The sequence below is a fragment of the Crocuta crocuta genome, unplaced genomic scaffold (genome assembly GCF_008692635.1).
Source record: "Crocuta crocuta isolate KB4526 unplaced genomic scaffold, BGI_CrCroc_1.0 scaffold335, whole genome shotgun sequence".
NCBI classification, from domain to species: domain Eukaryota; kingdom Metazoa; phylum Chordata; class Mammalia; order Carnivora; family Hyaenidae; genus Crocuta; species Crocuta crocuta.
This window is the reverse complement of record NW_027527440.1, coordinates 88,335-102,805: the sequence shown is the minus strand read 5'-3', so window position 1 is coordinate 102,805 and position 14,471 is coordinate 88,335. Positions and strand designations below refer to the sequence as shown.

Sequence of the window (14,471 nt, the reverse complement as noted above, 5' to 3'; positions counted from 1 at the left end):
CCCGCATCTGGCTCTGTCCTGACAGCTCAGAGCCTGGAGCCTGCTTCAGATTCTGTGTCTCCCTCTCTCTCTGACCCTCCCCTGCTCACGCTCTCTCTTTCTTTCTCTCTCTCTCTCCTCTCAGAAATAAATAAAAAACATTTTAAAAAATAAGAAAAAAACTTTTAAATGTTTTTCTTTATTTTTGAGAGAGAGAGCAGGAACAGGGAAGGGGCAGAGAGAGAGGGAGACACAGAATCTGAAGCAGGCTCCAGACTGAGCTGTCAGCACAGAGCCCAATGTAGGGCTCGAACTTGTGAACTTTGAGATCATGACCTGAGCTGTAGATGGATGCCTGACCAACTGAGCCACCCAGGTGCCCCAAATTTTAAAGTACTTCTATTTGTCCACCTATCATGCTCTATTCTGTTTTTGTATTAGACCTTAGTAACATTAACATGTGTCCACCCAGATATGGATATGGCTTCTTGTGCTGTAGGAATCTGTTTGGAGGTTTATTACCTGGCTCCGTGAGCAGTAGGGAGAGGGGCCAATATTACAGTATTTGTGGTGGGGGAATATCTACTAGTCCCAGACCCTATTTTAATAGATCAGACCCTTTAAGGTCCTTTGATAATGTAAAGGTAGTTTGTTTCTAGAATAAATAAATGGTGAATACAAATAATGAGCAACTACAGGGACCAGAAAAGCCATAGCAAATTTTTCAAATAGAAATCCACTCCCCTCCACTAAAAAAAAGTCTTTAAGGCAAAAAAGACTCCTAGGAATTACTTTTCAGAGAGAGAGAGACTGAGAAAGATGACCTTTCAAGAGGAACTCCATGGGTTCCAAACCTGGAGACAATCTAGCTCAGGTTCATAAATCGGTCATTTTAACATAAAACTAAAGGATTAGCAGCCACAAAATAAAACACCAAAGGGCAGAGCTTCACCGAATTATACAGACATGCACTACATATTCAGCCAACCTGAGCTATATTCCAAGATAAGCATTTCAAACACCATCACCTGCAAGCACTTTCTTTCACTACTATTAACAAGCTGATGTTCAAATTGCTGAAAAGAATACAAGGTATAAGGGACTTATTAAAGAGAACCCATAAGCATTCCTAGTTGGAGAATGGAAGGGAAAAGCTTTGTTACTCTTTTGGATCCTGACATATACATGACATTGCAAGCAACAAAGAGGAAATACACTAATCATTTTCCCAGTAGACGGTTTTCAAATGTTCGAAATAGGTTATGCAAATGATGAACCATACATCATGCACCTACTTGCTCTGGACACTGTAGACATCAAAGACTTTAATCAGTATAAGAAATAAAAACAAAGGAAACCTATGTGGCCTTATGGAGATCAATTATTATCCCATCAGAATAGCTCGGGGGCAACCAGATATCACCTTGAGACCCATACAACACCAATCACAAATGTGAGGAGACACAAATACAGGTTCCCTTTCATTGGACTCTCTTGGTCAGTTTCTTAGTTTCTGCTCTTTTATGTAGATGATACCTGAAGGGTTGAGATGACTTGGAGAAAAGTAACTCAACTTTTATTAATATTCCCTTTTACCATTTTGCAAATGGATTTAGGAGATTCTCAGTTAAGGATTCTGTCTTCTCAGGCACAGAACTTACCTAGGAAAATAGTAGATCAGGAAGAATGAAAGAGAGAAGAGAAGGAGCATTGGGTCAAAGAGATCACCATCATAAAGACTAGAGCTTAATGAGACCATGGAGAAAATTTCAATCAACCAAAAATGTTAAATATGACAATACCGAGGGTGGAAGAAGTCATGTAACTTCTCCAAGGTCCTACATTTTTTAGAGTGAGTGGAAGGATGAAAACACTCTTGACTCTTCATTCACTCGCTTTTACTACTTGGGGCGCCTGGGTGGCTCCGTCGGTTAAGAGTCTGACTTTGGCTCAAGTCATGATCTCATGGTTCGGCTTTGTGCTGACAGATAGCTCAGAGCCTGGAGCCTGTTTTGGATTCTGTGTCTCCCTTTCTCTCTGACCCTTTCCTGCTCACGCTGTCAATCTCTCTCTCTCAGAAATAAATAAAACATAAAAAAAGAGCTTTTACTGCTTTAAATGTATTACTGATAAGAGGATTGAAAACTCATTTAAGCTGATTTTCATCTCTATAATTTTTTTTTCAGAGACGTGCTGCCCACTAGGTATTGCATGCAATGGATGTGCAAAATCAGAGCACAGTGACTGAATTTACCCTGACCGCCTTCCCTGTTATCCGGAAGCTTCAAATCTCCCTCTTTGTGGTCCTCTTGTTTACTTACATGCTAACTCTCACAGGAAATATTGTCATCATTTCCCTAATATGGGCTGATAATCGCCTCCAAACCCCGATGTACTTCTTCCTCAGTAATTTGTCATTTTTGGACATTTTATACACTACCTCAGTCACCCCAAAACTGTTAGCTTGTCTCCTAGAGGACAGGACGACCATATCTTTTGCTGGTTGCATGATTCAAATATACTTCTTCTTTTTCTTGGGGACAGTGGAGTTTATCCTCCTAGCGGTGATGTCCTTTGACCGCTACGTGGCCATCTGTAACCCCCTGCGCTATACCATCATCATGAACAGTAGGGTCTGTCTCCTACTGCTTCTGGGCTGCTGGGTGGGAGCCTTCCTCTCAGTGCTGTGCCCAATTATTGTGGTGTCCAGACTGCCCTTCTGTTTTAGAGAAATCAGTCATTTCTTCTGTGACATTGCTCCTCTGCTACAGGTGGCCTGCATAGACACTCATTTCATTGAGATGATAAACTTCCTCTTATCTTCTTTTGTCCTCCTGACCTCCCTGGTACTCACCATTGTGTCCTACACCTACATCATCTCTACCATCTTGCGCATCCCCTCGGCCCAAGGACGTCAGAAGGCCTTTTCCACCTGTGCTTCTCACATCACAGTCGTCTCCATTGCCTACGGGAGCAACATCTTCATGTATGTGAGGCCCAGCCAGAGCCATTCACTGGATTTTGACAAAGTGACTGCTGTCATGACCATAATGGTGACCCCTCTCCTGAACCCTTTCATTTATAGTCTGAGGAATGAAAAGGTGAAAGAAGTTTTGAGAGAAGCAATCAACAAAATCATGGTCTTATTACGCAAGAGAATATGAAAGTTTGTTTGCTAGAATGGCTTTTTTTTCAACCCTTGGACTGTGTGTGCAGAGAAGCATGGTTGAAGACCAGAAAATCACAGATTCATGGGAAGATATAAAAAGACTTCATGCCACATCAGATACAAAGTATTGTAGTCACATGCAGAGCAGACAATTCAAGGATAGAGAAAATAATATTCTTGAAACCTTTGAAAATACTGTGTTTGAATCCTTTCTGGCCAATTCACACACAAAATATCATGAATTAATGAAAAATACTTCTGTCAAAAATCTGAAATTTAAGCCTGGCTCTATTATATATTTTATCCCATGATACTTAGTCTATCTGAACCTTAGCTTTGTCATCTTTAAAGTAGGAAATATTTTATGCTTTTCTTGTCTCTTTTTTTTTTTTTAACGCTAGGCTTAACCAAGATAGTCTAAGAAATGCAACCACAGATGAACATAAATCATTGTTCCCTCTCGGTGTTTAAGACAATGCAAGAGGATTGGCTTCATCCATCCTATAGAAAATTATAGTAGAGGGCGCCTGGGTGACTTAGTCGGTTGAGCGTCCAACTTTCACCTAGGTCATGGTCTCGCGGTTCGTGGGTTCGAGCCCCACGTCGGGCTCTGTGCTGACTGCCAGCTCAGAGCCTGGAGCCTGTTTCAGTCTGTGACTCCCTCTCTCTCTGACCCTCCCCTGCTCACGCTGTCTCTCTCTCTCTCTCCTAGAAATAAATAAAACATTAAAAAAAAGAAAAAAAGAAAATTATAGTAGCAATGATAATAATATTAATAATAATACTACAAAAATAAGGAAGAGCTATAACATATCCCAGGATTTGTATAGTGAACCTAAATATGAACTTATATATCGATACACAGGGAATTTGTAAGAATATGTATTATAACTCCTCTGAGTTCAAAATCCAAATTCCTGGAAAGAGGAGGCAATTGGTCCAATTGAAGTGAGATGTCCTCTCCTGATTCACATCTTTGTACAAGGAAAAATTGGCAAGGAATTGCATTGCCCTCTGTCTTCACCATCACTGAACGGGTGCTATGGGACAAGTACTCTGAAAGATGATATAAATATAAGCGTCTGTAAGATCAAAATAGGATTATGACTGGAGTGGCCATTAACCTTCTAGCTGCATGAACAGTGACTGACACTTTAAGAGTTGGCATGACTCTATCTTAGAAAAACAGGTAGAGAAAGTGCTACCGTAAGAATGGTTTCAGGGGCACCTGGGTGGCTCAGTCGGTTAAGTGTCCGACTTCAGCTCAGGTCATGATCTCATGGTTCGTGGGTTCAAGCCCCACGTCGGGCTCTGTCCTGACAGCCCGCTCAGAGCCTGGAGCCTGTTTTGGATTCTTTGTCTCCCTCTCTCTCTGACCCTTCCCTGCTCATGATGTCTCTCTCTCTCTCTCTCTCTTTCTCTCTCTCCGTCTCTCTCAGAAATAAAACATTAAAAATTTAAAAAAAAAGAATGGATTCAGAATATCATAAAGGAACACCATCCATCCTAAGATATTGCAGGAAACAAATGTTCAAAGATCAAAAGAAACTAGAACAATATCACCAGAAATGAAGCAGTCATATAGGACCTGCTCTGCACTCACTTTCAGACACTAAATAAAATAGGATTTGGAAAGTTAGTATATTAGCTTTCTATCACTGCCATAATAAAGTTACACAGCTTAACACAACCCAAATGTATCATCTGACTGTTCTGTAGGTCACAAGTTCAATACAAGCCTCCCCAGGCCAAATTCAGCAGGCTGCATTCCTTTCTAGGGGCTCTAGGGGAAAATCTATTTCCTATTCATGTGAGTTGTTGACAGAATTCCCTTCCTTGAAGTCGTGGGACCAAGTCCTGTTTTCTTGCTGGCTATCAACCCAGGGCCATTCACAGTTTCTAGAAGATGCTGCAGTTCTTGGCTCATGGCCTCCCTTCCTCCACCTTCAAAGCCAACAACAGCAGGACATGTCTCTCTCAAGTTTCAAATGTCTCCTTTTTCCATCTCCCCTATGACCTGGCTGACAAAGGTCTACACTTTGAAGGACCCATTTGGCTGGAGTGGGGCAACCCTCATATCCAGGATGATATCACCAACTCAAGGTCCTTTTCCTGAATTACATTTGCAATGTCCTTTCTTCCCAGTAAAGTAACAGATTCGCAGATTCTGGGGATGAAGACAGGAGTATGTTTAGGTGCCATTATTCTGTTTGCCAGCGCCGCATTGTTAGTGGTGATGATCCAAGAAAGGATGAATAAAGATCAGAGCACAGAAGGATTTTTTAAAGCCAATATTAAATCCTGAACTGTCTCTATTGCCATCACTTAAAACAAAAAAATATTTATAAACCCCAAATAATGACGGGCTAGAAAAAATCAGCAAAATATCTGGACAATGCATATTTAAAATTAACCATGCTTATTTTTCTTTAAGTTATTGTTAGGTAAAGATGAACATAGCTGCCCCTTTGTGCTGTTTTGCTGTTTATCATGAGTTCCCATGTTATTCAAAACCCCTGTTCCAGTATCCTTAATACAGAAAAGAAAAACCCGAGCGAATAAGGGAAATTACGCATAATTTTGGTACCCAGCTGGGGCTGGCCCCAGGTTGGCGAGGCTTGAAAGTGCAAATATAAAAAGGCTTCATAAACTCTGAAAAACAACATAAATACATTGTTTTACTTTGATGTTTATTATTCTTATGATCAACATTTCTTATTTATTTTGACAAAGAGAGAGAGAGAGAAAGAGAGTCCATGAATGAGGGAGGGGTGCAGGCAAAGAGGGACAGAGAGAATCCCAAGCAGGCTCACCCTCATCAGCACAGAGACTGAAGTGGGATTTGATCCCACAAACCATGAGATCATGATCTGAGCCAAAACCAAGAGTTGGACACTTAACCGACTGAGCCACCCAGGTGCCCCATGATCAATATTGTTATAAGAGAGGATAATAATATCAGTTTCTACATTGATTCTAATTAGTTGAGTAACTTGCCCCAAATTTTTGTAAAGTCCCTTACTTGTCCCATATTCAACCATGACGAGGCATTTTACCCTTTTCAATATGGGGGAAGGAGGAGGAACAGACCAAAATAGCCAGTCGACATTCCAAAGCACTTCCACTTGCTCAGTAAACTCTATTCCTCCAACTATGGACGAAGGGAATCCAAACCAGGGAAACACTGTCATATGTAATGAGTTTAACAAATTCATTGATCCTTCCACTTGCCAGGTAATTCTCACGTGCTCCTTCCTCCTGACTCCGTTGTGATTAAGTATTCAGTAACAACAACTATTAACAGACACCTCAACTACATCACCAGAATGCAGTAAAACATACCACATTATTTGTTATCGGTGGTCAAGGGTTTAGCTAAGCTACTCCATGGCATTGTTGCCCTGGCACCTATTTGGCCAAGCTGCCTGCTGTGACTTTAAACTGACACTAGTCCCCTCATGCAAGCACACACCCTAGACAGCAGTCTGCAGGGTCACAGACATATGTCACTTTGTGACACGACCTCCCCAGTGGCCCTTGTGCTCAACTGTCTTCCCCATCCACCGGCATCTTCCCTTCATGTGCCCCTTCAATAAGGCCCTGGTGGAACTAACCAAAACTCACTCTTTTGGTTACAATTGGCCCATGTGGCCTTAGCCCTGGAGCCCAAAGCCTTCCATCCATAGGCTCTAATGAAGACATGTGCCCCGGGTCCTGCCTCAGTCTGCACTCGGCCTCCAAGAGCAGCTCCCAAGGTATGCCAGGCACTTCCACCAGGACCTGTGAGTGATAGACTCTATCATAACCTCTCTTGTGGTCTGTTGAACTACAGCCACCATCGGCACCCTCTTCTCCACTTAAGAAATGTTACCTTGACAAATTAAAAATAGGGTGGTACAAGTACATGAGTATTTGCTTCATTTTTAATATATACTTGTATATACTTAAATGTGTGTGTGTGTGTGTGTGTGTGTGTGTGTGTGTACACGGGTGGTACATTTCAGAGGTGTGTACTTTGCCTGATATCTTTAAAAACGATTTAAAAAATTATTTATTGTCTAGAATTGCTGGCTAAAACTAATTAGGGATTCTTTCATTAATACACTTCTTTTTTTTAATGTTATATTCATTGACTTATTTTTGAGAGAGAGAGGTTGAGAGTGCACCAGTGGGGGAGGGGCAGAGAGAGAGGGAGACACAGAATCTGAAGCAGGCTCCAGGCTCTGAGCTGTCAGCACAGAGCCCGACAAAGAGCCCGACACAGGACTCAAACCCACAAACCGCAAGATCATGATCTGAACTGAAATCAGACATTTAACTGACTGACCCACCCAGGGGCCCCAAAATTCTTTCTTATTTTCAGCATTTGGCACCAAATAAGCCCCCTCTTTTTAAAATATGATGTCAAAAATAATAATGTATAAGCTCTTTCTGGTTATAAATTTATAGTAACTAATAGTTTTTTAAATCTTACCCTCTTTTAGGTTTTTTTTAGCCATTCTGAGTACAGATCTTGAGAAGAAATGACCATCACATAACCATGTAATTATTGGGTTATGGGGGTTTTGTTAATGATTATTTATTTATTTTTGAGAGAGACAGAGCACAAGCAGGGAAAGTGCAGAGAGAGAGAGGGAGACACCGAATCCAAAACAGGATCCAGGCTCTGAGCTGTCAGTGCAGAGGCTGATGCAGGACTTGAAACCATGAATCATGGGATCGTGACCTGAGCCTAAGTCAGACACTTAACTAACTGAGCCAACCAGGTGACCCAACCATTAATTATTGTAAAAGAGAGAAACTTGAAATGACATGTTACATAAGAGAACACTATATATGACCAATAGATAAAATATAAAGCTATTCTACTGCTATTTATAATTATATAGTCTCTTCATGTCAGAAATGCACGTATATGTCCTCCTGAGGTAGAACTAAATTCAGAGTCATCACCTGACTTTAGGAAGAGTATATAAACAATGTAGTGGGGGCACCTGGGTGGCTCAGTCGGTTAGGTGTCTGACTTCAGCTCAGGTCATGATCTCATGGTTTGTGAGTTGAAGCCCCAGGTTGGGCTCTGTGCTGACAGCTCAGAGTCTGGAGCCTGCTTTGGATTCTGTGTCTCCCTCTTTCTCTGCCTCTCTCCGCTCACGCTCTGTCTCTCTCTAAAAAATAAATAAAAACATTAAATAAATAAGCAAAAATCCCAAATTCAAAAGAACCATATGATTACATTTTGTGAAGTCCACAAACAGGCAAATCTGACCTGTGCTAATAGAAATCAGAAAATTATTGCAAGCAATGAAAGGTATATAATGACTGGCAAGGATATGAAGGAACTTTCTAGGATGAATAAAATGTTCTATATCTTCTTTGAACTGGTGGTTTATGGTCATATACCATCATCAAAGCTTTCAAACTCAATTTTAAATTATGGTGCCTTTTATATATAAATTAAACCTCAATAAAAAGTTTTCTTATATCCCCACATAAGGAAAACTCCAGGCTAAGATAAATTTACAAGTAAATTTACCAAATATATAACTCACCAAGAGAATGTTTTAATGTAAAATACTCTTACTAATATTTTAATATAATTTATGGTAAAATTGGCTAGCATACAATGTGTAAACTTTTAAAGGCTACTTTAATTTAGATCCCAACACCAGATTGTATAAGAAAGGAAAAGTATAGGCTAATCTCACCCAGACATGAAATCTAGATGAAAAAACACTTCAAGAAAATACTAACAAACAGGATTCAGATATGTGCAAAAAGAGTTGGGTGTATGCCAGGAATGCAAAAATGGTTTGACATGAAAAAACCAAAAGTCATAATTTGCCATGCCAACACAAACTATTTTTCCTTATAAGAGAAGCAGAATATAGCTGATAATATTCAACCTCCATTAATTATAAAACTTCTTTGCAAACTAAGTCTAGAAGGAAACTGTCTTAATCTGATAAACAGTATCTATATCTAATACATTCAAAAATTATCATTTTTAATAATGATACATATTCCCCTTAAAATAACAAGTGATGGGTGCCTGAGTGGCTCAGTCAGTTAAGCATCCAACTCTTGATCTCAGCTCAGGTCTTGATCTCAGGATTGTGAGTTCAAGTCCTTAATTGGGCTCCATGTTGGGCATGGTGCCTACTTAAGAAAAATAAAATAAATATAAATACATAAATACATACACAAAGAAACAAATAAAAAATGAGAAAACAGTGCCCATGTCACCATTTCTATTAAATATTATATTAAAGCCTAGCCTATGGAATAAGAAAAGAAAAAAATTAAAATGCACAAGGCATGAAGAAAAAGTAAAACTGTCTTACAAGATTCATGCATAACACGAGTGGAAAACTCTTATCTTTTTGCTCTATCACCCTCACAGACCATTTTCATCCTCAAGGCCAACTTGTCCTGAATGGTTGTTGGGACCCCAAATATTACATGTTAACTCCCAAACATGCAAGAAGGAGAAAAGGAGAAAAGGATCATTCCCTCTCTTTTAAGAAACCTTACTGGTAGACTCACTCAAAAATTCTACTTGCATCTGTTTGTCTAAAATTAGTCACATAGTTTCACCTACATGAAAAGAAGATTAAGGAAATAATCTCTTTTTTTTCAGGCAGCAATACACTCAACTTATAGTCATACTAAAAAGGAGAGAGATCATGAATTTTAAATTGTGCAAAATATATTCTCTGACCAAAATAGAATTAAACAAACTTCATAATAAATTGTATGAAATCCCAAAACATTTGGAAATTAGAACACAAAGCATTAAATGATCTATGGTCTGAAGAGGAAGTCAGGTGGGAAATTTTAAAATATTTTAAATCAAATGAAAATAAAAACACAGGGGGCATCTGGCTGGCTCAGCTGGGGAAGCCTGTGACCGTTGATCTCGGGGTTGTGATTTCAATACCCATGTTTTGTGTAGAGATTACTTAAAAAATAAAATTTTTAAAAAGAAAAAGAAAAGAAAAACACAATATAACAAAATTACTAGGGCACAGCTAAGGGAAAGCCTAAAGAGAAAAATATAGCATTAAAAGCTTAGATTGGCAGGATTGGTGTAGCCACTCTGGAAAACAGTATGGAGGTTCCTCAAAAAATTAAAAATAGAACGACCCTACAAAGCCAGAAATTGCACTACTAAGTATTTATCCAAGGGATATGCTGTGCTGTTTCAAAGGGACACATGCACCCCAGTGTTTATAGCAGCAGTATTGACAATTGCCAAAGTATGGAAAGAGTGCAAATTTTCATCAATGGATGAATAGATAAAGAAGCTGTGGTATATATATAGAATGGAGTATTACTTGGCAATCAAAAAGAATGAAATCTTGCCCTTTGCAACAATGTGGGTGGAACTAGAGAGTATTATGCTAAGTGAAATTAGTCAGAGAAAGACAAATATCATATGACTTCACTCATGAGGAATTTAAGATACAAAACAGATGAATATAAGGGAAGGGGAGCAAAAATTATATGTGTATATATGTGTGTGTGTGTGTATATATATATAATATGAGGGCCGCTGGGGGGCGAGATTGTGGGTGGGGGGATGGGGTAAATGGGTAAGGGTTATTAAGGAAGACACTTGTTGGGATGAGCACTGGGCATTATACATAGGGGATGAATCACTGGATTCTACTCCTGAAATTATTATTGTAGTGCAATAACTAACTTGGATGTAAATTTAAAAAATTAATTAATTTTTTAGAAAGCTTTGATCCAAAAAGAAGTGAAGTCTCATACCAATGATCTAAGCTCACACCTTAATAATCTGGTAAAAGAAGAACAAATTAATCCAAATGGAAAGAAATAGCAAAAATGAGGAACCAATAAAATTAAATAGAGAAAAATCACAAAGAAAATCAACAAACCAGAAGTCTTCCCTGGTGACCACACAGAGAAAGGGAAATGGTCTTTTTTGGGTACATTTGATCTACTTTGGTCTGTCATGATCTTTTACCATAATGTTGAATATAAAATGTGCAAGTAGGAGACATGCAAATAAGCAAGAAAATAATCCCAAATTAAGAGAAAAGATGAGTCAATGAGAACATACTCCCAGATGCTAGAATTTTTACACAAGAACTTCAAACCCACTACAGTTCATCTGTTAAAGAAATTAGTGAAAAGGGTGGAAAACAATCATGAAAAGATGTAAAATTTACTCAGAGACATGGGCAATGTTAAAGTGAAATTAATGGGGGCACCTGGGTGTCTCCATCAGTTAAGCTTCCAGCTCTTGGTTTCAGCTCAAGTCATGATCCCAAAGCTTGTGAGCTTGAGCCCCTCGTCGGGCTCAAGTGTGAAGCCTACTTGAAATTTTCTCTCTCTCTCTGTCTCTCTCTCTCTGTCTCTCTCTCTCTCTCTCTCAAGTAAATAAACTTTAAAAAAAGAATATAAATGAATTTAATGAAAGGCTGTAAGCAAAAGCTACACTATGAAAAATAACAAATCCATTCCATGGTGTTAACAGAAGACGAAAGGATCAGTCAACTTAAAGAGCACTTAGTATAAATTATTCAAACTATAATACAAAGAAAAAAAAGAGTTTTTAAATGTATCCAAGACCTATGGGTTAGTAGCAAAAGGTCTTACACATGTGTAAGTGGAATTCCAGAAGAGAATAGAAAAAAAAAACAGGGCAGAAAACTATTGGAAGAGAGAAGAGAAAACATTTTCTGAATGTAGTGAAACATAACAGCCCAAAGGTCTGAGAACCTTAGGAAGCCCAATTAGGAAAAATTCAAAAAAAAAAAAAATGGGGGAGGGGGAATCACAAGAAATTGCTGAAATGCAAAAGAAAGCAAAGAGACAATATTAAAAAATAGACAGCAAAAAGCATTATGCCTCACTTCTCATCAGAAATAATGGAGGCCACAGGGCACCTGGGTGGCTTAGTCTTGTTAAGCATCAACTTCAGTTCAGGTCATGATATGTCTTGTGAATTCGAGCCCCACGTCAGGCTCTGTGCTGACAACTCAGAGCCTGGATCCTGCTTCAGATTCTCTCCGTCTCTCTCTGCCCCTCTCCGACTTGTGCGCACATGTGTGCACGGTCTCTCTCTCTCTCTCTCTCTCTCTCAAATATAAATAAACACTAAAAAACATTTTTTAAAGAGAGAAAATGGAGGCCAGAAGGTGATGCAATGGCTTTTTAAAGTGATAATAGATTATAACAATATTTAGAGGATAAAGAACTGCTTACTAATGTCTCAGAGCTAAGCTAAGGTAAGATGTAAGTGTTCAGAGACAGACATCCCCGTGAGAAGCAAGACAATTTACCCTGATGAACTCAGATAATCTCAAAATATAAAGACAATAACCATTGTTGACATGGTTGGAGGGGAGGTTAGAAAGAGTGGCTGATAATAGTGATAAAGGTGTCAATTCGTCAAGAGGATATAACAATTATAAGTATAAATGCATCCAAGATCAGATTGCTTAAATAGATTAAGCAAATACTAGCAGATCTGAAGGGAGAAGTAGACAATAATGCAGTAAAATAATAGGGAGCTTCAATTTCTCACTTTCAACAACGGAAATATCATTCAGATAAAAAATCGGTAAGGAAACATTGGACTTGAACTATATGTTAGACTGAACACAACACATTCAAAACATCGCATCCAACAGCCACAGAACACATCTTATTCTCAAGGACACATAGAACATTCTTAGGATAGAGCCTATGTTAGGTCACAATGTAAGTCTTAAGAAACTTAAGGAGATTGAAATCATATCAAGCACCAGAATTTCCTAACCACAATGGTATGAAACTGGAAATCAGTCACAAGAAGAGAATTGGAAAAACTACAAATATTTGGAGAATATTGTAGAAAACTACAATATGTGGAGAAATCACTAACAAGAGGAAAGCTGGTTATGGATTAGAAGAACTTATACTGCAAACATGTTCATATTAACCAAAGTGATTTACAAATTCGATGCAATCTTTATTAAAATTCTTCTGGAATTTTTCACAAAAATAGGAAAACAATCTGAAAATTCATGTGAAACATGTGAAATAAAAGACCCCCAAATAGCCAAAGAAATTTTAAGAAAGAAGAACAAATCTGGAGGATTTCTACACTCTCTCAGTTCACTCTGTACTGAACATGGAAACATCTGCACTCTCATGTTCATCATGTCATATTTCACAAGATAGGGAAACATCCTCAGGGTCCACTGATGGATGAGTAGATAAAGAAGATGCAGTATATATACAGTAAAATATTATTCACCCTTAAAAATAAGGGAATTCTGCCACTTACAACACCATGGATGAGCCTAGAAGGTATTATGCTAAGTGAAAATAGCCAGAACATGTAAGAAAAATATGGTATGTGCTCTCACTTTTATGTGGAATAAAAAAAAAAAAGTCAAACTTGTAGAAACAGAGAGTAGAATAGTAGTTATGAGAAGCTAAGGAATAAAGGAAGATGGGGATGGGAAGGGAGGGGAAGGGAGGGGAAGGGNATATATGCGGTGAAGGATGTGACAATCATTTTCCAAAACGTATACTTGGGTCAAAGCTTCATGATGTACACTTAAAATATATGCAATTTTGTTTGTGAATTATACATCAATAAAGGTTAAAAAATTAAAAAAAATATATAATACATTAGATTATGCCACCAAACGTGCACTAGAATGGCTAAAACTTAAAAGACTGACACCACCAAATAAGGGTGTGGGACTCCGAGAGTCTGATAGATAATCAGTACAAATGAAAATGGTACAATGATGTTGGAGAACATTTTGATGGTTTCTTATAATTAAACATTTACTTACCATAAAACATAGTAATCTTACTTCTAGGATGTATCTAACAGAAGTGAAAACAGATACTCAGATAAGGCCATGAACTGTTCTGGGCACCTGGTGTCTCAGTCAGTTAAACTCCCATTCTTGATTTCTGTTTAGGTCATGATCTCCCAGTTCAAAGGATTGAACCTCATGTGGGGCTTGAGGTGACAGCGTAAAGCCTGCTTGGGATTCTCTCTCTCCCTCTCTCATTCTGCCACTCTCCTGCTCTTGCATGTATGGGTGCTCTCTCTCGCTCTCTCTCTTTCTCAAAATACATAAATAAACATTTTAAAAAATGAACTATTCATAGATGTTTTATTCATAATAGCCAAATACTGAAAAGAACTCAAGTATCCCTCATCTGGTGACTAGATAAACAAACCATTCTGTACCTACACAATTTACATTATAGATAATCCTCAGTAATACAAAGAAACTTCTGATACCTGAAACACGTGGATTAACCTCAAAGCATCTGATTACGTGAA

The 14,471-nt window shown here is 38.5% G+C and overlaps 1 protein-coding gene across 1 annotated transcript; it reads left to right on the top strand.

The window, feature by feature from the left end:
* The first annotated feature begins 2,195 nt into the window (after positions 1–2,195).
* LOC144228488 (olfactory receptor 6M1-like) lies at positions 2,196–3,143 on the top strand. The gene has a single exon (XM_077760301.1). It carries the CDS (start codon positions 2,196–2,198, stop codon positions 3,141–3,143), a length of 948 nt encoding a protein of 315 aa, XP_077616427.1.
* The last annotated feature ends 11,328 nt before the right edge of the window (positions 3,144–14,471 follow it).